General features: G+C 37.7%; 3 protein-coding genes, 2 long non-coding RNA genes and 1 pseudogene across 5 annotated transcripts; 3 read left to right on the forward strand and 3 right to left on the reverse strand.

Annotated features, from left to right (window-relative positions):
* The first annotated feature begins 7,154 nt into the window (after positions 1–7,154).
* On the forward strand, positions 7,155–9,616 carry LOC106350405 (protein KOKOPELLI-like). Its single transcript, XM_013790295.3, has 3 exons — positions 7,155–7,889; positions 7,977–8,054; positions 8,123–9,616. The coding sequence occupies exons 1-3, from the start codon at positions 7,782–7,784 to the stop codon at positions 9,335–9,337; spliced, it is 1,401 nt and encodes a 466-aa protein (XP_013645749.2). The 5' UTR covers positions 7,155–7,781; the 3' UTR covers positions 9,338–9,616.
* LOC106351884 (probable E3 ubiquitin-protein ligase ARI14) lies at positions 9,284–11,071 on the reverse strand. Its single transcript, XM_013791601.3, has 2 exons — positions 10,874–11,071; positions 9,284–10,779 (listed from the first exon to the last, which is right to left on the reverse strand). Exon 2 carries the CDS (start codon positions 10,711–10,713, stop codon positions 9,475–9,477), a length of 1,239 nt encoding a protein of 412 aa, XP_013647055.2. The 5' UTR covers positions 10,714–10,779; positions 10,874–11,071; the 3' UTR covers positions 9,284–9,474.
* A 991-nt stretch (positions 11,072–12,062) lies between these two features.
* On the reverse strand, positions 12,063–13,961 carry LOC106351885 (probable E3 ubiquitin-protein ligase ARI15). Its single transcript, XM_013791603.3, has 2 exons — positions 12,962–13,961; positions 12,063–12,863 (listed from the first exon to the last, which is right to left on the reverse strand). Exons 1-2 carry the CDS (start codon positions 13,834–13,836, stop codon positions 12,224–12,226), a joined length of 1,515 nt encoding a protein of 504 aa, XP_013647057.2. The 5' UTR covers positions 13,837–13,961; the 3' UTR covers positions 12,063–12,223.
* Positions 13,962–14,458: 497 nt separating this feature from the next.
* LOC125610127 lies at positions 14,459–15,730 on the forward strand. Its single transcript, XR_007340140.1, has 2 exons — positions 14,459–14,911; positions 15,393–15,730. It is a non-coding gene; the product is annotated as an uncharacterized LOC125610127 (long non-coding RNA).
* A 3,477-nt stretch (positions 15,731–19,207) lies between these two features.
* LOC125610128 lies at positions 19,208–19,739 on the forward strand. Its single transcript, XR_007340141.1, has 2 exons — positions 19,208–19,439; positions 19,593–19,739. It is a non-coding gene; the product is annotated as an uncharacterized LOC125610128 (long non-coding RNA).
* Positions 19,740–19,889: 150 nt separating this feature from the next.
* Positions 19,890–22,026, reverse strand: LOC106350406 (annotated as a pseudogene).
* Positions 22,027–24,513: the final 2,487 nt, after the last annotated feature.

Below are 24,513 nucleotides of genomic sequence, written 5' to 3' on the forward strand. Positions count from 1 at the left end.
TTGTGTACAGTGGTCTCATCGGCACTCTCTCCCCCTCCATCCAGACGCTGGTTACCAGCACACGGACTGCTCGCGAAGTTTGGAAATCGCTAAGTGCAACTTACGCGACTCCCAGTCGAGGCCACATTCAGCAACTCCGTCTCCAACTCAAACACTTCACCAAAGGAGACAAGAGTATTGATGAATACATGAGAGGTCTCACTAGCCGCTTCGATCAACTAGGTCTTCTCGGTAAGCCTCTGGACCACGAGGACAAAGTTGAGTACATCATAGACGGCCTTCCAGAGGAGTACAAGGCTGTTGCGGAACAAATCGAGGGTCGCGACACATCTCCCTCCATCATTGAGATCCATGAGAAACTCATCAACAAAGAAGCCAAACTTGTTGCTGTCTCTCAACCGTCTGCTACCCCCATCCCAATAACCGCCAATGTCGCCTCTGCTCGCCCCAAAAACAATCAGACCTACAATAAAGGCAACAACAACACAAACTGGAACAACGGCTACAAACCGAACAACTACTCCTCGCAGAAGCAAGAGCAGCGCCAAACCAAAGGCTACCAAGGACGATGTCAAATCTGTGGAGTCTTCGGCCACAGTGCTCGTCGTTGTCCTCAGATGCCTCAGTAAACCGCCAACGTCAGCAGCTCTCCATTCAGACCATGGCAACCCAGAGCTAACATGGCGGTTGCAGCTCATAATCCATCAAATGCGTGGCTCATGGACTCGGGCGCAACTCATCACCTCACAAGTGATCTACAAAACTTGGCGCTGCACCAACCCTACCTTGGTGATGACTCTGTGATGATTGGAGATGGCTCAGGTCTTGGCATCACCCATACCGGTTCCATCTCTCTACCTTCTTCCTCACGAAATATAAGATTAAATGATGTTCTATGTGTTCCAAACATCAAGAAAAATCTTATCTCGGTTTATCGTTTATGTAATACTAACAAAGTTTCAGTTGAATTTTTCCCTGCTTCCTTTCAGGTGAAGGATCTCTGCTCGGGAATCCCGTTAATCCAGGGCAAGACCAAGGATGAGCTGTATGAGTGGCCAGCCAAACCTACCACCCTTCAATCCTTCTTCACATCGTCCCCACCTAAGACTACCCTACCGGTTTGGCACTACCGTCTTGGGCATCCTTCTGCTTCAATCTTAAAGACCATTGTTTCAAATTTTTCTTTACCGTTTTCTCAATCTGTATCCCAAAGCACCTTGTGCTCAGATTGTGCTATTAATAAAACTCACAAATTACCCTTTCATCAAACAACCATCTCTTCCTCTCGCCCTCTTCAATATATTTTTACTGATCTATGGAGTTCACCAGTGATCTCTTTTGATAATTACAAGTACTACCTTGTGCTTGTTGATCATTACAGTCGCTACACCTGGCTATACCCTCTCAAACTGAAGTCTGATGTCAAAGAAACATTTAAAGTGTTCAAAGCACTTGTAGAGAACTACTTCTCCACCAAGATCGGCACTCTCTTCTCGGATAATGGTGGAGAATTCTTGGCTCTGCGACACCTTCTAGCAGAAGCTGGAATATCCCACCTAACCTCTCCTCCTCACACACCTGAGCACAACGGTATCTCAGAAAGAAAACACAGACATGTAGTCGAAACAGGACTCTCCATGCTCACACACGCCTCTATGCCAAAGAAGTACTGGTCCTATGCTTTCTCTACAGCTGCGTATCTGATCAATCGTCAACCAACTCCTGTCCTACAAATGGATAGCCCCTTCCACAAGTTATTTGGCACACAACCAAACTACAACAAGTTACGTGTGTTTGGCTCTCTCTGTTTTCCGTGGCTAAGACCGTACAACTCTCACAAACTTGAAGATCGGTCCACTCCTTGTGTCTTCCTCGTGTACTCACCAACACAAAGTGCTTACCTTTGTTTACAACCAACCACTGGCCGCATCTATGTCTCTAGACATGTAAAATTTGACGAGTCAGTGTTCCCTTTCACCCAACCATCTTCGCCTCAAAACCGCAGCACAGAACCTGAAACAAACCCTTCCCCCACCTCACCAGCAGTTACAATCATACCATTACACACGCCAGCTCCAACCCACAACCTTCCCAATCCAGTCCCAACACAAAACCCTATACCTCCACTCGTACAGCAAACGGGAAACTCCAGCTCAGATTCTTCTCTGCCGGGACAGGTAGATTTTTCTAATCCTTTGCTTAGTACTACTAACAATGATAATGTGAGTGCAGCTATGTCATCAGGATCGCAACACTCTGCTCCTGCAACACCGACTCCTGCCTCCACTGCTGACTCTCCGCAGACCTCGGTTATACAGCCACAGTCTTCGTCAGCACCAGTTGCACAAGCACCGCCTTCACCGCCCCCACAACCAAACAACACGCATCCGATGCTCACCAGACGCAAGAACCAGATCACGAAGCCAAACTCAAAATACAACTACTCCGCGGCTCTCTCCATGTCCGTTCCTTCTGAGCCACATACACTCAACCAGGCCCTGAAAGATAAACGTTGGAGAGGCTCCATGTCCACAGAGATCGACGCGTTTGCACGCAATGGCACCTATGATCTGGTCCCACGTCAACCCCACTACAATGTTGTTGGAAACCGGTGGCTTTACAAGAATAAGTACAATGCTGACGGGTCACATAAATGCTGCAAGTTGCGACTCGTTGCTAAAGACTACAATCAAGAGTACGGTCGTGACTACACAGAAACGTTCAGTCCAGTCATCAAGGCCACAACCCTGCGCCTTGTACTTGATGTTGCTGTCAGTAATGCTTGGCCAATACAACAGCTAGATGTCAACAATGCGTTTCTCCAGGGAACGCTAACTGACGAGGTCTACATGGATCAACCACCTGGATTCATTGATGCAGACAAACCAGACTATGTTTGCAAGCTTAAGAAGGTAATTTATGGCCTCAAACAAGCCCCTCGAGCCTGGTACAATGAACTAAGCAGTTTCCTTTGGAGTCTTGGTTTTGTCAACTCTCTTGCTGATACGTCTCTGTTCATTCTTCGTCGGGAGACTCAAATCATTTATCTCCTCATCTACGTCGATGACATCCTCATCACCGGGAACACACCATCTGGAATCACTCGAGTCCTAACATTGCTAGCTGAACGGTTCTCTGTTAAAGACGCAGAAGACCTGAACTACTTCTTAGGCATTGAAGCACAACGCACACCGCAAGGACTACATCTCTCTCAGAGAAAGTACATCCTCGATCTTCTTCATAAGTACAATATGACAAACGCCAAACCCGTGACCACTCCGATGGCTTCCTCACCCAAGCTTCATCTCAACTCAGGCGTCACGCTCTCGGACCCGACAAGCTACAGACGACTCATTGGGAGCTTACAATATTTACAATTCACCCGGTTGGACATTGCATACGCAGTCAACAAACTATCACAATTCATGCATAAGCCAACTGAGGATCATTGGCAAGCTGCCAAGAGGATTCTCCGATACCTCGCGGGAACACCAACACACGGCATCTTATACTCATCGAGCAACAAACTGATTCTTCATGCTAACTCCGATGCGGATTGGGCCGGTGACTCGGACAACTATGTGTCAACAAACTCATATATCATATATCTCGGACGACATCCCATCTCCTGGACGTCTAAGAAGCAAAATGGAGTAGCCAGATCGTCGACTGAAGCTGAGTACCGCTCCGTTGCTAACACAGCCTCTGAACTTAACTGGGTATGCAACATCCTCTCTGAACTTGGCATTACTCTCACCGCACCGCCGGTAGTCTACTGTGATAATGTGCCACATTCCTCTGCGCCAATCCTGTATTTCATTCACGAATGAAGCACATAGCCATTGATTATCATTTTGTTCGGAACCAAGTACAGAAAGGAGCTCTACGAGTTGCTCATGTCAACACCCGTGATCAGCTGGCAGATGCTCTAACTAAGCCTCTCACTCGAGCTCGGTTCATGGAACTACGAAACAAGATTGGAGTCAGCTCCCCGGCTCCATCTTGAGGGGGCGTATAAGGAGATATACAAAGAATATCTTCTAGTTATTATGATTGATATCGACTCCTCCAACTTAGGAATGTTCTGTTAATATTTAGCTTGATCCTCAAGTCATGTCTATGTATATATACAATCGTGTATTGTTAATGTGTGTATAAGATTGATACATTCCTTACAACTACTACGATGGTCAATGATAATACTTCATCATCAACCAATACTACTACTCCAGCGACACCACCAGCAATTTTAAAGAAATACTTCATCATCGTCAAAGTCGCACGGGTTTACAAAATCTGGCATAAATAGCGAATGATAAAACATTTTACTTTAGGGAATAAAAAGAGTAATTTAATCAAAATAAAAAGGGATTAATTTTGTGTTGTACTTTGTGTGCGTTAAATGAGTAAGATGGGCAATAAATGGGACCCGAGACAGACGTAAGCAGTCAGTGAAAAAGAGTCGTCCTCGTAAACCGGGCTGTTTTTCTCGGTTATTGGTGCTTGGTTTCCGCTGACACCGACATGTCCGGTTCCTAGGTAACTTTGCTCTCTACCCTACGATTCATTCTGGAATGGACGATCCAGATCTTCTTTTTCCTTTTCTATCTGTGACGTGTGGTTCGAGTATTTCGCCTGAGTCTCTCAGACGAGCCCTAAATAAACCAAACTCAAGAATCCAATCCAGTAAAAACGAAAATTATCAAGTTCAAACAAAAAATTGATTAAACTGTAAATTAAATGCTGTTGACCAAAACCAGCAAAATACTTAAATATTATTAAAGTACACATATTTAAAGTTAATAAAGTCACCAGATCACTTTTCAATATGGAGTATATGATTTGAAATCAGTACTGTAATTATACTATAAATCTACCATAAACTTACTCTAAGTATCCGGTCGGAGTAGCTTTTAAAAACGTAAATGCATTCTCTTTTAGAGACTATACAAATCAGGTGCTCAAGAAAAAAGAGAGAACACAAATCTTCTTGACTGAAAAGAATGATAATGCATTAATGCATAAATAAGACAAACAAATACAATCATATGTATGTTACTTTAAGAGAAAGTTAATTACTCAAATGAAATATGATCTACAAGAGGGATATTTGGCACGAACCGATGTGAAGACAAAACCAATGTTTTGTCGTTTTCATAGCAATTAATTTGAACGTATGTTGTTGCATCACCCCATGTAGCTAACATAATATGAGCGTTGCGTTTTATTGCATGGCACCTAATAATACATCTAATGATTCTAAACCCGCGTGACCCCGGCTGGATATTGTAAACAGGTAGAATCATATGAAAAATGGGATTAAAAATCATCTTACTTTTGATAATATATAGATTGACATATTGGTTAAAATGTTTTTGATCGCTAGTAACAACCTATATGTCATCGCAAACTCATTTATCTATATTATATAAATTGTTAAAACCACCTCAGAAAATTTAATTGTTAAAAGCATGCAATTATATATGTTTTGGTAGATAATAATCGATGGTATATTTTAGACTTCATCACACAACAAAATGTAAAAGAGCATACAATTACTTTAACTTATAAGTTGAGGTGGAAGGTAATAATAAGGAAGAACATATACATGATATACATATATAGAAAAAATTCCCTTATATATATACATATGTATGTCTATAAAGTTGAGGTTAAAAAAGAATCAATATGATCATATGATTCATATCTCTGGAATGTAACTTCTGCAATGGAAGTAAATATTCAGTCTATAAACAACAAGATTGTTAAATAATGCGATTAATTTGTTCAGTATAATTAATGTTTATAACTAATTACAAGCACACAAGTGCACAACAATTGATATATACATATCTATATGTAAAATATGTGCAGATGTCGTTTTGGGGACTTGACAGGGATTTTAAATTAGAAGGAAGATTTCTGTTGGCCTCGGAAATGACGGTTATTAAATATGTATAAGAGACAATTAAACTGGGTATTTTTCAGAAGAAATTGACTTGTATCATGAAAAGGGTTTGAAATTGAATGTACTTACTTGGAGTACGTCGGATTTTACCGCTCTGGATTTCACTGTAACATTCTATTTCAGGTAACCCTATACGCACCATATAGAGACAATAACCAAAATTAATCAAACTATTAAACCGAAATTACCAAATCCATGTAAGAAAATACAAAAGAAAAATCTAGGGCTTAGATCTTTTGTCCTCTCTATAAATAGAAGAAACTACAATAACCCTGTCACATGCTTCCTTCCTTCTTCTTTCGTAAAGATTATCACCTTCTTGTCTTCTTTATCCTCTGCTTCTTCTTCTAAAGCGATTTAGGGTTTAGAGGAATGTTGTCTGGCTCGAGGTCATGAAGAGTCGATATTTAACGAAATACAAAACTCTATATGATTCTCGGACCAGGCTTCATCCCCCTCAACCTATTCATCGCAATTTCCTCAAACTATTACTTTTAACGTCACATCTCAATGATCTCATCACGATAGTTGATTCATGGTTGAGAAAATGTTGTCATTCATACTTAAGTTTCTAAAGCTTATTGTTCCATCGAGGTTCATTTTATGATTCATGCTGCAGTGTTAGTTATTATATAGCCATTGACAAACTCATCAAACAGCTAGAATTATCATTCTCTTAAAATGTTAACCATCTTTTTCTTCTATGTTTGAATATTGTTCCCCATGAAGTGTTTCGAGCCTTTATTTGCGGATTGTTATTTGTTAGCCGTTCCTTTTTACTAGGAACAAAGAAGTAATTAACCAAAGAAATCTGGATCTATGAATGCAAATCCCTTCTGTTTTTTATACACCTTGAAAGATATTTCACTTTTCCGTTTTTAAAACGTACACGTCTAGTCATATATATTCATTCATACCAACTTTGGGGGAAAAGTTAAGTTATCATGAAACAACAATCTATTGAGGCAGCATGAAAGATATAAATTGGCCATTTTCTCTTTTTTTTTCACATCTATGAGTTGCAACAATATTTGTTACAACCTTTCAACTAAACTTTATAATTGACATATATATCAGTTCACTGCATGTACGTTTTTTGTGTGTTGGTCAAAATTTATAGTCACTTGGAAAAGTTATTTATATATATATATATATATATTAATAATTCAACAAAGGTGAAAAGGGTAGAGGAAAAAGAGAAGACAAAGAACAAAAGAAAGCTTTGCACGTGAATGATGTGGAAACCACCATATGGCTTTCCGCCATACTACAAAAAGTCTCGTCAAGTTGAAATGTTATTACACGTAACATGAAAATGAAAAATAACTTCTTCTCTTTTCCCCGTTGTTGGAAACTATTGTGATTGATTGACTGTTTTCCATGAAACAAATCTTACAGAGAGAGAAGATATGATGTGATGTGTATATTGTTGATTTTTATATAGTGGCGTGAATTAGAATTTCAAAAAGTTAGCTAGTAAACATTTTTGTAATTTAAATCGTTTGTTAGGGAAAATGTCCTATAACGTCGGAGTTATTAACAGTTTCTGCAATTGTCAGAGTCATGGGAGATAAGAAGATGAAACAATGGAATGATGAATAATGCGATGATTAACTGATTAATGATTATAGGAAGAGTTTACTGTTGAGCAGTAATTTTACAAATGAGTCTGTTTCTTTTTAATAAAACGACACAACGAAACATCGCCTTCGTTCGTCGGTTTAAATAAAGCTTTTTTTTTGTTATTTGCAAACAGTTATTTTCTGTTATTTTTCTTTCTATCTTCTTCTGTTCTGAATTATTATTTTGTTTGATGGAGCCTCTTAACGTTGAACGCGATCTTCAGTCACTGAGAAGATTATACAGTCTTCTTCTTCTCCAATCAAATGCAAACAAGGAATATGTACCCCAAACATTTTTGGTGAGTTTAATTAATATCTCTTGCGATTCTCATCTTATAATTTCTGTCATTTATTAACCTGACATTAGTTACTCTGAAAAATCGCAGTTAGATGAGAATTCACAGTTTCTACTAAAACGGTTGCTCGATTCTGCGACCGCGGAACTATTGGCTAGACAACATAAGGTTCGGCTCTGTTATTTACCCCAATGTAACAACGTGTTCCTGTTTCTGAATCTTGGGTTTCGTTACAGGTACTTGCACAAGCACAGTTAGGTTTGCCAGATAAAGTTTCTACACCGAGTACTAAAACAAACTCAGTCTCAAGGGGTATCGTCAAGTTGCCTAGTAAGGCTGCTTTAACACCTGAAGTCGTTGATTCAATCGAAAGAATCGAAACACAGCTTTCTGCTTTTCAGTTTTGTTCTAGTCGTGGCGATAGAACAAGGTCTTGCAAGTCTCCTGGTGGAGTAACTCCCACGGAAGAAGAAGGTTACTCATCTTCTGTAATGACTTTTCAAAGGTTAAACGAAAAAGCGTTGATGGAACCAAGACAAAGCTATTTAAGGAGTAGGCAAATGAGGCATACTACAAGAACATCAAGCGTAGCTCCTAGCCTTAGAAGTGTGACTAATAATGCAACAGTTCGAAGCCGTTATGATCCAGATTTGGCTCTTCAGTCACACTCTTCTCATGATGATCAGATTGGTCTTGCCACGTCAAGACCGCCTCGTCCTCTGAGGTCTGTTGGTTTCGAGAAGCCTAGCAGAACGTCACAGAAGATGGCTAGTATGAAACCAACTTTGTTATTGGATCAAGGAATCGACACTGGAACAAGCTTAGAAAGCGAACAACAAGTTTATTCAACAGAGCAAGAATCAGATGAAGCCTATGGTGGGGAAACAGTGTCAACCTCTGGCTCAAGCTGGGAAACACATGCTGAGAGCGTCACCGAGTCAGACTCATCATATCCATCAGAGAGTGAAGATGATGATGAGAACCCTCAAGTCAGTGATTCTCCTCCACATAACAGATCAAGGGGTCTTGCAAAACAGAGGAAAAACGGGGCAGGGCGGCTTAAAAGATTCAAGGACAAGCTAGGTAAAGTGTTTCACCATCACCACTACCACCACCATGAGCATCACAACAAGAAAGAAGAGCAAGGCCGCAAGCCATCAGCTTGGAAGCATTTAGTGAAGAAACATCTCCACAAAGACAAAGAGAAATTGACTGAAAGGCGGATGAAGTCAGAATCCAAAGGTCTAACTACACATAACAACAAAGGTGGACAGTTTCATGCGCTGGTGAAAGGATTCATGAGACATCATAGAAGACACTCAAAGAACAAAAAGCAGAAGTTGAAAACCCCTAAGCGTCAAGGTGGTGTCAAGTTTCCCAAAAGAGAGAGGGTTAAGTCAGAAAAAACAAATTATTTATGTAATAAGGATCAAGAACATGATGGAAACTAGTCTTATAAAGGTATACAAGAACCAAAAAAAACAACCTTAAACGTTGCAAATTTCATGTTTGCCCTTTTTTTGTGACACAAACTCAAGCATAGTATTACTTTTGGCTTAACTGCGGAGTTCTGATGGGATCCGGTGCATTAGTGTTGGTATGATCGCTTTGAAACCCATTTAAGAGATAAATCACTTAGCTTAGATGTAGTAGCCTCACAGCACATCTTACACTTCATATCAAGCCAACTGTTTCCATACGTACATCTATCGCAAAGCCAGTAAGGACCAGCGACATTGTCATAAGACTTCACCTTCACGTCTACTATACCATCTTGCAAAGTTTTGATGAAATGATAAAAGAAGTTACCAACGTTACTCGTCGCGGTAGTCAAGCTATGCCTAAACTTACAAAGCACTAAAGCATCTGCTGCATAAAAGGCTGTTTCAGTTTCCTCTAGCAACGTCTTTAAGTAGCTTTGCAGCGTCGTCGTCGCAATGTCTTGCAAGAACTGGAGATACTCCTTCTTCGATGTCTCATGCTCCGTGTGGAAGTACTCGTAGACACAGCTCCATTTAAGAACCTGCCTGCATTGAATAAGAAGCATAAGACCTTCTCTCACAATCCTAACGTCTTGCTCTTTTAAACTATCTGGGTTCTTGATGATGTAGTCTTCGAAGTCTTGTAGATCGTCTTGTGCTCCCTCCATTGCAGCCTTACGCTCCTCCCAGCGATCCACAACCGAAACTTCGACTTCTGTGGATAACCAGTCAGAGACGTTGTTGCACGTCACAGGTCTGTGTGACTCGAAGCTGCATCTCCAGCAGAAGGTGTGACCACAGAGACACACCACGTTTAAACCGTACTCTTCGACATCATTGGCTTGATGAAACTCAATGACGTAGTTGCAATCCGGTGCTGGACATTGCTTGATCATCAATCCCTTGTTTTCCTCGATGTAAGATCTCAAGATATAACTCTCGTAGAAGTCTTTATCCTTTCCCGTTAGCTTCTTGATCGTGTCCGGTCCAACAGAAGCTCGACAGTTTTGGTCGGGACATGAGATTACGGTTTGGTTCTTCTCCAGAGAGTCGAGGTACTCTCTCCAACAGGTTGAGCAGAATTTGTGAGAGCAACACGGGGTGGAGATTAAACCATCATCATTCACATGATCATCACTAGTCTTATTATTGCAAATCACCCATGATGAATCAGACAAATCACTTACAACTGAACTTAAGCCTGATTCAGAAAATAACTTGTCCTTGTCTTCACCCAAACGCTCAGAGACCCTAAGGGTGTCCCATCGGAGATACATGAAGAGAACGGTGGCGTCGTTTTTTGAAACGTAGAAGACTCCTGAGATGTCGTCGATCTGTTTATTCATTTTCTCTTTAACTTCATTTCTCGTTAGAACAGAGTAAGGTCTCTGTTGATCTCCCTCCGTTAATTTCTTGAAAAACAAAAATACAAGAAACAAAAATCAGCAAATTACCAAAAAGAAGAAGAAGAAGAGAGGGATCAAAGAATTAAGGTTAGGGCTTTACTGATAGCTTGAGCCTCAATCAATAGATAGCTTGTGCCTCAATCAACAAGATTGACTCGGAGATGAGAGAAACGATCGTAATTGAGTTTCCCTTTTTCTTGTTGTCTTAGAGATTTCCTCTTTCCTCTTACAGTCTAGGGTTTTCCTTTTTTTACTCTCCTATGGGGAAGGATATGGAGGAGTTGCAACATTTATTCTGTTTCCCACTATCACAAACCTTTTTGGATATAATTCAACCTTTTCTAATTAAGAAATTTGTCTCGTTGGACCCTAATCATAATTATCAGTTCAATAATAAAAATATATCTACATTATTAAAATTGGACTGCTTTTTGATAATTTTTGATATTATTAAAACTAAAGTAGTTTTTGATAATTTTGAAAATATAGATAACAATATAAATGAGAATTGTTTGGAAACATAAATAACAGTATAAAATAATATATAAGTTTTTTTTAATAATTTCATTAATTGTCTTTTTATATTTCACTCAATTTAATAATTTTGTTAATTATATTATCTTGACAATATATGTGGCCAGTTTAATAATTTTATATTTTTATCAATTATATTATCTAAACAACAACTGTTATTTAACCACTAGACTAAAGGTAATTTTGAAAAATAAGAGGTCGGTTTAGTACTTATAAAAATAGCGACCGAAAGCCCATGCTTCCTTCGCTTTGGGCCAGGCACAATAGTCACATTGTGCACAATAAAGTCGTCAACTCATCACAGACGATTGTTGTTTCTTGTTACATCAGAGGTGTAACGCCTCTTGAACTCGTTTTTGGTCAGCCCGCTTGGAAAAGAAAAAGGAAAATCATCCTCTTGCTTGATCATGCAAGAATCGAATAATCCTTTACAGCTCTAGGTTGTCTGAAAAGACTGAAACCTAATCTAGTTTCTGGAGTAGTTAAAGCTGCTTCAAAGGATTGTTGGTGTATAACTGAGAGATGGAGAGTCACTGAGAACAGCTTGAAGAAGTTGGACTTAGAGAGTTCTGTTTGGAGCTGCTAGTTGTATATAAAGCTAGTTGTGTATTTGTATATATATAATCAATGATTGTCGTGGTTATGATGGTTGTGCATTGCTCTGTTTTTTGAGCTTTCTAGTGGTTTCTTGCACTGGTGGTAATTGGTAAACCATTAAAAAGTCAAGGTGGTGTGCAGTTTCCGAGCCAAGAGCATTGAAAAGAGATGAAATACATTGATTTTATCCAAACTGGTGAAAAGACATGACGAGAACTAGACTCAAAAGAAATTAACAGAGCAGCAAAAGACTCTCAAGTTTCATTGTCTACTAATACGTTTGTTCTATCTTTAAGAAGAAACCTAGTTAAGAAACGAATCACTTTGCTTCAACCACAGGAGATTCACAGCACATCTGACACGCCTTATGTAGCCAAGTGTTTGCGGAGCTGCAGCGGTCACACAACCAGCAAGGAGCAAAGTCGTCATAGTGCTTCACCTTCACAGCGTCCAAACCATCTTTCAAAGCCTTGGAGAAGTTATAAAAGTAGTTACCAATGCTGCTTGTCACGGCGGGTACATTGCAAACAAGCTGTGCAGCAGACAAGGCTTTTGTGTCCTCCTTCAAAGTCTCTGCGTATCTCTCGACAAGTGTGTTTGCGTAGTCTTGAAGGAACCTCAGAAACTCCTTCTTCGAGGCCTCGTACTCCAAGTGGATGTGTTCGTACACGCAGGTCCATTTAAGGAACTGTCTGCACTGAACAATCAGCATCAGACCGTCTCTTACAATCCTAATGTACTCTTCGCTGGTGTTGTCGGATTCCTTGAAAGCTTGGAGCTCGGATCTAGCTTCCACCAATGAAACCTCACACGCCTCCCAGCGATCCAAACACGAAGTATCCACCACTTCTACGTTCCAGAGTGGATCCTGCTCTACTGGTTCAAGACAGTCTCCATAGGTTCCTGATTCCGTTTTGTGGGATTCTTCAGAGTGCATACACTCCCAACAGAAGCTACCACTAAAACAAAGCAAAAAAAAAACACAATGATGATTAATTACCACTTAATTATATAAACTTAAACAATATAAGATTTATTTTATTTTATTTTTCCAAACCTGCAGTAGCCACAAGGAACGAACTTGGAGTCTAGTGAACCAAGACCAATCTCCAAAGGAGATAGGCAATGAGGGCAAGTCTCCGTGTTGTCTTCGATCCATAAAAAGCTCAGTGACTTCTCTGATGCCTCTGACAGCTTCTGTAAGTCTCTAGACAGCCAATCAGAGGCGTTGTTGCATGTCACAGGTCTGTGTGTCTCAAGGCTGCATCTACAGCAGAAGGTGTGTCCACATAGACACACAACGTTTAAGCCATACTCTTCAGCATCGGTCCCTTTATGAAACTCAATGAAGTAACTGCAACCCTGTGCAGGACATTGCTTGATCTGTCTCTTGCTTTTCTCGAGGTAAGATCTCAGAACGTACTCATCGTAACTGTTTTTATCGTTCACCGTTAGCTTCTCGATCGTGTCTCGTCCAACAGAAGCTCCACAGTTTTCATGAGGGCAAGAGATTGTATCTACGGTTTTCTCCACGGAGAAGAAGTTCTTCTCGAGATACTTACTCCAATAAGCAGTGGAGAACTTGTGAGAACAAAAGGGTGTGGAGACTTTAACAACATCATCTCGATCATCATCATCGACGTCATCAAAGAACTCATAAAACTCATCACAAGAAGAATCGGACAAATCTTGGTTCGAGTCGGTAACATCAACTGGTTTCAAACCTGACTCAGTCAACAGTTTCTTGTTTTCTTGGCTCAGCCGCTCTGAAAGAAGCTGCGAGTTCCATCGGAGTTTCATGAGGAGTACGGTGGCGTCGGAGTTTGAAACGCAGAAGATCTCGGAGATAACATCGATCTGTTTAGTTATCCTCTCTTTAAGATCATCTCTTGTACAAACCGAATACGGTCTCTGTAGATCATCATCCTCCATATTGAGATTGAAAACTGAGAAAAGAGAAAGAAGAGGATAAACTTATAGAATCCTAAAGAAGGAAATCAACGAGAGGCGGACACAAGAGTTATATAAAAAGGCTTATCGATAGCTTGCGCCTCACTTAACTGCTAATTGATTGATTTCTTGTTTTATAGGCGCTTTAGGGTTTCCTTTTTGATTTCACCGCCTGGCGTCCAAAGAATCTTGGCCCATTGGGCCTTAATTTTTGCCCTCTGTTTAAAGGATGTTTTTCCTTTTTTGGTTAACAACTTTTAGAAAGAGAGAAAATTATACATTACCATTCTTTTTTTTTTATCAAAACATTACCATTCTCTAATTAGCAATTATTGACTATAAAAATTTGGGCAATTCTATTGAATAGTTTTTTTTTAAAGTTTTTTGTCACCAGTAAAACAACTAAAATAGTTTTTTATTTTGAAATTTTTAATATTTATTTCTTAAAATTTGAAATCTCCTTCCAAACTATCTAAACTATTAAAACTGAAGTATAAATAAATGAGAAATTAGGACTCCTATACAAAGATAACTTGTATATTTGTCGGGATGGAAGTCAACCTTTTTTAATGACGTGTTTTTTTTAATGTCCATAGCACCCCTATCATATAATACTTCATTCTAATATCTAATATGTTTTCGAACTCTATATCTCATTATTACGCATGAAGAGAGAAACTACACTCATCACTACAATCGATATACTTTTCTTACGAAAATATCTATTTTATCTCTCCCAATCTTTTTGGTTTACGATCTTCTTTCTCTCACAATCTCTTTGGTTTCTCCGTAATTACGACCCTCCTTCTCTCATAATCTCTTTGATTTCTCCGTCAAAACCATTGTTCACAAAGAATCTTCCATCTCACTCAATGATCTCTTTGGTTTCTCCGACGGAACCCTTCTCCCTATATAAACGAAATCGCACCGGACTGTCTGTATCAGTCTCACCAGATTCGAGAGTCGTGGTGGTGGTGGCACGGATCGGATCGTTCGTAGATCAGAAGCTATCACACATGGTACCACCTCTCAGAAAGTTGCTGCTCTCATCAATCTGGTTCTCTTCTACCTCTTTACGCCCTAATTATATTTGTCTTTTTTTTTACATAAAGTTGTAATGATGGATCTTGTCCGACTGTGGTCATTTTGTCTCTGAGTTGGTTAAACTTATCAACTGATAGAATCAGTCTAAGGAGTCAAATAGTTTATTATGAATAATTGCTTCATCTTTTGTTTTGGTCAGTTTATGATTTGTTCTGTCTGATAAGTAAATTCTCTATCTCCATCCTTACGAGAATAGCATGGAAGATGTTTCGTTTCTTTGTCTTTTTGCTGTGTGTAATAGGATAACAATGACATTGTACATACAATCCATTAAATGGCCGTCCACCAAAAGTGTGTAGTGTATTAGCATTTCTTATTTCCAGAGACCGTATACTCCGGAAATGGACATAAATATTAAAAAATAGCTGTCTAAACCAAATTTTGATGAATTATTTTATAGATACGTCTGACTTTGATTATTCACTCGGACACAGACTTTGAGCTTGAGGAAGAAGAGATGTCTTTCTGATGAGGAAGATGAATGTAGATAAAATGGTCAGCCTTATCAGAGACCGATACCCATTTACAAAGAAAATGTTCATAGGAAGAGCTACAAAGGCCGATGTAGAGCGGATGAGAGAGGAGGCCGATGTTGCAGCCCTAGAAAGGAAGAAAAGAAAGAGGAAAAGCACTCATGTCTTTCACTTTTATTTAATAATATAATTTGTGAAATAGTCGGCTAATACTTTATTTGACTTTTTTGTAATAGTTAGCCGGTAATATATTAATTATCTCGACATTGTTATAATTAACCGGTTAAGATTTTACTTGATTTTTTGTGATATAGCCGGTTAAGATTTTACTTGATTTTTTTTTGTTATAATTTGGAAATGTCTTTCATTTTTTTAATGATGAAATTTGTTAAATAGCCATTTAAGATTTTACTTGACTTTTTTTTGTTATAGTTAGCCGATAAAATATACAAATTATCCCGATATTGTTATAGTTAACCGGTAATATATACTAATCAATGATGTAATTTTTGAAATAGCCGGTTAAGATTTTACTTGATTTTTTGTTAATAGTTTAGAAATGTCTCTCATTTTTTTTAATGATATAATTTGTAAAATAGCCGATTAAGATTGTACATGACTTTTTTGTTATAGTTAGCCAGTAATATATACAAGTTTTCTCGACATTATTATAGTTAGCCGATAATATATACTAATTAATGATGTAATTTTTGAAATAGCCGGTTACGATTTTACTTGATTTTATGCAAATTAAAAAATTTAGGGCCAAATTGAAAACATCTAAGACTCTGAGGACCATTCGGACAATTCTTAAAGAGTTTGAAATATAGAATGTGAAAGTTTGGTGTTGATTCGTAAAACTATTTGTACACTTAGAAATATTGGGCCAACTTGAGAATACCCAAAAGTTGGAGGGCGTGTGTTACAAAACATAAGAAATAGCCATTATTGCTCGATCTCTTTTGTGACGAGATTCCGTGACGAGATAGAGACGGCAAGGATGAGCAGGGCGGCAAGGCTTGAATCGAGCATGACGATGTCAACAGGGTAAGACGATGGAGATGGTCCGGTGACCGGCGAAGAAGAAGAAGCTTGAGGCAAAAACATTTATGGCGGCTCCGTCGAGATGAACGAGGAAGACGAAGTAAGATAGAGATGAAGGAGGAAGACGAAGTACAAGTGTGAATCTCGGGACAGTCTCAAACTCGACGTTAACAGAGGTGAAAGGATAAGTATGGCCATGAAAGAGATAATCTTGACGGCGACGATTTACATTCGAAACTAGGATTACGACGGAATAAACAAAGCAATTGGAAACAATGAGAGATGATATGATGGAAGAGGGTCGAAGAGTGTATTAATTAATGTATCCATTATATACCATATTTATTCGTGTGAAATTATATATATTAATAATTACATGTAATCATTACAAAACCATACTGCTTCGCTACGTTAAAAAGAAGCTATAGGGTCATCCCAGTCTTTTCTCATGTGCAAGAGCTGGGCCATACATTTGGGCCATCCATTTTTCCATTTCCGCAAATTACTTAATCTTTCTATATTTAACATGCAAATCGCTCTAAATAAATCTTCACCCCGAGTTTTCCCCAATAGTTACAATCATATGCCACTGGACTTAAACACTGTAGTTTTACACTTTCCTTAACCCATTTATTTTCTATACCAAAAAGACGTTAAACCATCCCGTTCGATATACAATCGTATTAATAAAATTAGACCAGCACGTACTTACATCATTCGAAACCAATACCCCAGTTTTAATATTTGACCAACCAGCACATACCTTATATTATTCCAATCAAATACTCCACTAAACGTACGACCGGTAGTTTTTTCTATTAAAAAATTAAAACTGCCAATTACAAACCAAACCAAACTATTCATCACGATTTCTTAAGCTTAATGGAGATCATCATATAAACAGTATATACATGCTAAATAAGATATCACAAATTTTGATTCACAATCATCCCTTATATATTAATTGAGAAACATTACAACCTTTAAGTGTAGCCACGTGTCATCACCAAAACAAAATTCAGAATCCTTAGAAAATATGTTGGTCCAATTAAGTATATATTATACTTTTCATTAAACTAATCATAAAATTAATTAAAATGTACAATTAATATTTTTTTTTCTTTCCTTAAATAAAAACTACGGAATTACCAAATATGACTGATATATATATGACAATTAATGATTCTAATAATAAAGATTTGATAACAATTTATACCCCATACATTATTTTTGTTTAATTTTATATTATTAAAATAAATTAAACAATCATATTAGCTATAAAATTAAAATATAGATTTTTTCGTATATGCTATATTTTGAATTTAAAAAACGACAAAATTACTAATTTTTTTAAAATTATTATGTTAAAAATTAATGATCAATAATTTAACATCCTATATATATAAATAGAGAAACTTTTAAAAAGTTTAGAGCATGTAGTTTTTTTTAACGCTGATTTATTATGATCTTACAATTATGATATGAGAAAATTACATAGACGATTCGACAACCGACAATACTACATGCCTTATGAAAACCTACACCTAGCCGTCCTATGAAGATCCACGGCTTGCCAGATTTACTTGCACCATGTTAAAGATAAATTTTATATAAATTTATAACATGCGCAAGGCGCAGGTCTTATCCTAGTGTATATGTAAACAATATATTGCTGGTATAAAGATAATCAATTGATCTAACGATAATTTACTATTCACAATAAAGCTTGATTTCCATAAATGAAATAATTACTAACAAGTTCCTATAATTTAGATAACCACGGATTAGTTGGGACCAGTCAACCATTTTCATAGTTAGATCATTTTTATAGTATCTTCTGCATGATTCACCATCATTTCAAATTCTTTTGACTCGAACCAAAACCGATCAAATGTAAATACTTAAAATAGCTAAACAATACGTAAATCACCAAAAATACTTAAAGTATATATTGGTTGCCCATCTAAATATTTCAAACTAATTTTATGTTAAATTTAGGTATTTTTCATGTTATATATTAAATTTTATTTTTCGATTTGATTTTAAATTTTTAAACATCATTTAAATGCATTATCTGAAACCGAACCAAACCTATAAAGACCAAACCGAACTTGGATCAAAATTTATAAATACATAAATAGGGTTGAATTCCTTCAAACTGAAAAAATCTAAAATCCGAATAGATCCGAAACGAACCCAAATGGGTATTCGAACCCGAATGGATGGATACCCACATCATATAAATACATTTGAAAAAATATAACCAATTCTATTTGATTTATAAAAAAAATAAAGCAAACATCCGCGCGGTCGCGCTGGTCAAAATCTAGTATCCCTTAACTCTAAAGCTAAATATAGATTAGTTAGCTCTAGGATATACAAATGTATTTAGCTTTTAATAAAAAAATGGTCATTTTTCCTTTTTGAAGGCTAGTTTTACTAAAAAAAACTATCAGAATTTCTCTAAAAAGTTTTAATAATAAAATAGATTAAAGGATTAAATATTTGACTTGGATCACCGAAATTAAAATTTGTTTTGATTTTGGCGAAGAGAATACCAAAATCTAGGCATGTGACAAAATATATTGAGCGAGTCAAAGTCAATTAATCAGAGTGATGTGATTGGTTCTTTTTATCATGCAAGTGTAACGCCATAAACGATTTGGCCGAGGAGTATAATGGTTAAAATTAAACCCCCCCCCCCCCCCCCCCCCCAATAAGAATCCAAGACGAACGCGCGGCGCGTTTGTAGCTCATATGTATCCCCGGATCCCGCCTTTTGCTTTTCATCCATCATTTAAAAACTCTCTCTCTCTCTCTCTTCGCTGGCTTAGACGAGGAACAAGAATTGGAGAAAATTTTGTCGTGGCCCTGAGAATCTAGGGTTTAGATTTCATTCTGCCGTTCTCCGATTCGATTCTATAATCTTATTTCATCTGGCACGGATCATAAATTAACTCATTGGTTAGTATTCGCGTGAGATTTGAAATGTTGTTTCATTTTTCTCGTTGATTAGTTAGATTGTCCATATACATGACTCCTTGTGCTTGATCTCGTTTAGCTTGGTGTTTTTATAGGTGATTAATGGTTTAGACCTTTCATTGTGGAATTGAACAGAGTTGAATGATGGAAGATGTCTTAATGAGTGGTTGATTAGTTCTAGTTCTGATAGTCCGTTTATATTCGGATGGCTTGTTACTGGATTACTTGGGCATCCACCTGCTGCGTTTGTCTCTACTCTCTTGTTCCAGGCCAGAATGTTTCCAAAAAGGCAGCTCTGAGTATTCCTGTCAACACTAAAGTCATCAGAGACAACTGTTGTTTCTGGTTATAGTGTAATGCTTCTTGAACTCGTTTTGGTCAACGCACCGTCTACTTTTCCCGCTGGGAGGAAGAAGAAAAAAATCATTCTCTTGCTTGATTATGCAAAGACTTGAATTGTCTGACAAGACTGAAACCTAATCTTTAGTTGTTGGATTCTTATGCAGTGGCTATTCTCTGCGCACAAACCTAACCCAGAATATAGACTTTCTGGAGTGGTTTAAAGCTGCTTCAAAGGATTGGTGGTTTAAGATGATAGCTGAGAGAGATGAGTGAGTGAGTGAGTGGGAACAGGTTGAAGAAGTTGGACTTATAAAGTAATATCTCGACATGCTAGTTGTATTGAAACACTACATTTATTTGTGTGACATAAACTAGTTGTGTGTTTGTATATAATCAATGAATATTGTGGTATACTGGTATGATAATGATGATATGATGGTTGGTATGCAAGACAGTGCATTACAATTTGCTCTGGTTTTGAGCTTTCTAGTGGTTCTTGCATGGGTAGTAAACCATTAATAGAACGTCAAGGTGGTCTGAAATTTCCAAAAAAAGAGATGAAAGACATTATTTAATCCACACACGGAACAAGGCATAACGAAAAACTAGTCTCAAAAGAAATTAACAGAGCAAAAAGACTCTCAAGTTTTTCATGTCTCCTAAAACTTTTCATATTTAAGAAGAAACCTTGTTAAGAAACGAACCACTTGGCTTCTCGACAGGAAACTCATAGCACATCTGACACACCTTATGGAGCCAAGTGTATGCATATGTGCAGCGGTCGCATAGCCAGCAAGGAGAAAAATCATCATAGTGCCTCACCTCCACAACGTCCAAACCATCTTGTAAAGCCTTACCGAAGTTATATAAATAGTTACCAATGTTGATTGTCACGTCATAGAGATTACCCCTGGAGCAAGTAACCTCCTCAAGAGTAGTTTCAGACAAGGCCTTTTCTCTTTCCTTCTTTAAAGTCTCTGAGAAACTTTGGACAAGTGTGCTCGCATAGTCTTGTAGGAACCTCAGAAACTCCTCCTTCGAGTCCTCGTGCTCTAGGTGGATGTATTCATACACACAACTCCATTTAAGGAACTGTCTGCACTGAACAATCATCATCAATCCTTCTCTCAGAGTCGTGTTGTTTGATTCCTCGAAAGCTTGGAGCTCAGATCTAGCTTTCTCCATTGAAGCTTCACACGCCTCCCACCGATCCAAACACGAAGTATCATCCATGGAAACTGACAGCTTCTTCAAGTCTCTAGACAGCCAATCAGAGGCGTTGTTGCTTGTCACAGGGTTGTGTGAGTCAAGGCTGCATCTCCAACAAAAGGTATGACCACATAGACACACCACGTTTAAACCATACTCTTCACCATTAATCCTGGAAGGAAACTAAATGAAGTAACTGCAGCCCTGTACAGGACACTGTTTGATCTGTTTCTTGCTTTTTTCGAGGTAAGATCTCAACACATACTTATCGTACCTGTTTTTTTTTCCTTACTGTTAGGTTCTCGATCGCGTCCCACTCAACTTCTGATGGACAACCTTGAAGAGGACAAGAGATTGTATATTTCTTCTTGTTATTCTCAAGGTACTTACTCCAGTACAGTTTATGGAAAACTTGTGAGAACAAAAGGGTGCAGGGACTTTATTTATCAACGTCATCACAAGAAGAATCAGAATCGGACAAATCTTGGTTCAAGTCGGTAACAAAACCTGACTCAGTCGACAGTTTGTTGTTTTCTTGGCATAACCGCTCTAAAAGAAGCTGTGAGTTCCATTGGAGTTTCATGAGGAGGGCAGTCACGTCGGAGTTTGAAACGCAGAAGATTTCGGAGATATAGTACAAACAGAATAGGGTCTTTGTAGATCGTCCTCCATAATGCTTTCTTGAGATTGAATAAAAATCTGAAAGAACAAATCAAAAAACTGAGCAAAGAGAGGTGGATATATAAAGTTAAGAAAGAATTACACCTAGAGGCAGTTTATGAGTTTTATTAACACAATGAGGCAGTTATCACTACTAAGGTAGTTTTGTCTAATGAAACTCAATTTCTGGTTAAAAGTTAACTAAATAACTTTGTAACTAAGTGTTATATGATAACTAAATGTAACATCTATTTCATTTTTAGGCGGAATTTAACTATAGCCATTCATTTATTTGTTAATCTAATGGTCAAGATTCTTCAGAGACCAAGTGGGTCCTCTTATCTTTACTCTTCGTCATATTCCTCCCAAATTCTCCATTTTTTCTCCTCCCGTATTCTCTTTTTTTTTTTTTATCCTCCCGTATTCTCTGTTTTTCTAAATTGAAATCTGCTTCTTTATATACTTTTTTCAAGAAAACTTGTGTTTAATCATTATCTCTATTACTTAATCTATCTTTTGAAATATGTCAAGGTGTATCTCCGAAGTGATTTAGTGGTGGTATATACGACAGCAACAACAACGGAGGAGTTGTTGGCGACTATGACGAAGACGATGGCGGAAACACAGTCGACGGCAAAAGCAATGTAGAAGACTCATCCCCCACCGTAAACCAGACTGTAAGAATCAAGAAATTCATCCACCATGGCGCTTTCACATGGGACACCGCCAAAGTTAAGGTTCATCCACAATAGCACCTTCACATGGGACACCTCCAAAAAAAATCATCCCCATCGCCGCATCTTATACTTCACAATTTTACACACAGTCCTCCTTTGCTGAGTTGGACAGAACTGAAAGGTCATAAGCTTCACGGTGTTATAAGTGTAAAAATTTGCAATAGGTGTACACGTTGTTTTTTTAAACATATGTACATGTCGAACCAAGATTGTGTACACATGGCCGGCCAGTCAATCATCGTGTACATTATACACATATAAATGTTATCAACTATCGCAACGTCAAAACATTATTGAGTCATCTTTGTTTGTACACCGGTTCTTAGTGTCAATCTTTAACTTTTATATACACCAAACCTATCAGTGTTCATTCGTGATGTACATAAGAGTTAACCAGCACTGATGTACATAAAAGTTAATCAGTACACCAGTGTACACGTGACAGTCAATCATCTTGTACATTATGTACACGTAAATGTTAATAAATGTTATTAGCTATTGCAACGCCAAAACATTATTCATCTTTTTTGTACACCATTCTCAATATCAATCTAAAACTTTTATGTACACTAAACATATTAGTGTTTCTTACAGTACATTAACTTTTATGTACACCAAACCTATTAGTGTCCATTCTTCACTTTCTTCATTTTAGTCTAGTGTTCCATTTTTAGATTAGTATATTTGTGAAAGTGGATGTCGTTTGACACTAAAACGTACCAAAGCTGTTCAGTTTGAAATGCTTGGGCTTATGGGATTGAAATTATCATTGAAATATAGTTCAAGTATATATGTACACAAATAATATATAATGTTGTACATGTGTACACAAACAATGTGTTGTATATGGGTACGCCTGTATATAGTTCAGTGAAACAATATACAATGTTGTACATGTGTACGCCTATATCAATATCGAAAAGAACCTTTGTCTTTTAGACTGACACCAAGAGTGATTTAGATGAGATGAGACAAATCGATTGGTAGATAACTTGCCTTACCACACAAATCACCTTAGCTTTAGAAGGCCGGAAGTAACCTAAGATTCTTATAGTAGCATTTGATGTGTCACCTTCCCTCCCTTCACTGAAAACAACATAAAACGGAGTGTTCTAACATTCACGAAAATGAGAACCCCATTCATTCACGTTAACCACACTTCCTCGTCTTTATACCTACAAAGACAAATGTCTTTCTTTCATATGTACCCGTGTACACTGCCATTACGTACACATCCATGCGGTCGCTAAATGTACTCGTGTACACGAACATGATGTACATAAAAACAAAAATGCGACTATGGAGTTTGTTTACTTTACAACTATAGTGTTTCACAGTTTATTTACTTACGAATAAAATCACCGTACAACATACCCAAAACATCACAAGTGTACAACACACTACCTAACAAGAAAACAACCATCCACAACCAAGTTTCTTTCTTTATAACCAACAAATCTTGTATTTATTGTATACAAATTCAAACAACATCTCTAACTCTGAATTCCCATGTAGCATAGATTTGTAAGCACATGTTTAACCTGCAAAAGGCACAATGCTTCTTAACTCTCAGATTCTTACACAAACAAAAGCAAACATGAATAACAAATTTCCCTCGTAAGACACAGTCAGATCCGCAAACACCACAACAATATAATACACACTAAAGATTATAACTTTCGTTTCAAAATCAAAGATGTCAACTTACTTAGTTGCAAAACGCCTCTCTGTTTCAATCGCTCGTCTAGTTCTTCCACAACCGAAGGCTCTGATTTTCGGTACCAAACGGATTGTAAGAAACATGATTCAAGTAAATACCGAATAAAACAAAACAAAATCGAAAAGATAGAATTTACCATCAGCTCTCTCTTTCCTGTGTGTTTTCGTCTAGTCGTCATCTTCTTCGGCACCATCTCTATCGTCAAAACAAATTTCTGTCGATAGTAAATTTCTCAAGTTTCTTTCTTCTCTTTCATTCTGGGAATCGTAAATCTTGATTAAAAATATTATGTCAAAAAGTAAAAGGCAAGTGTCTAATTATTAAAATCAGTTAAATTTGGTTTTGGGTCCACCATTCAATTTATTCAAAATTCAAAAAACAAACTATA

This window comes from Brassica napus, chromosome A6, assembly GCF_020379485.1.
Source record: "Brassica napus cultivar Da-Ae chromosome A6, Da-Ae, whole genome shotgun sequence".
Taxonomy (NCBI): domain Eukaryota; kingdom Viridiplantae; phylum Streptophyta; class Magnoliopsida; order Brassicales; family Brassicaceae; genus Brassica; species Brassica napus.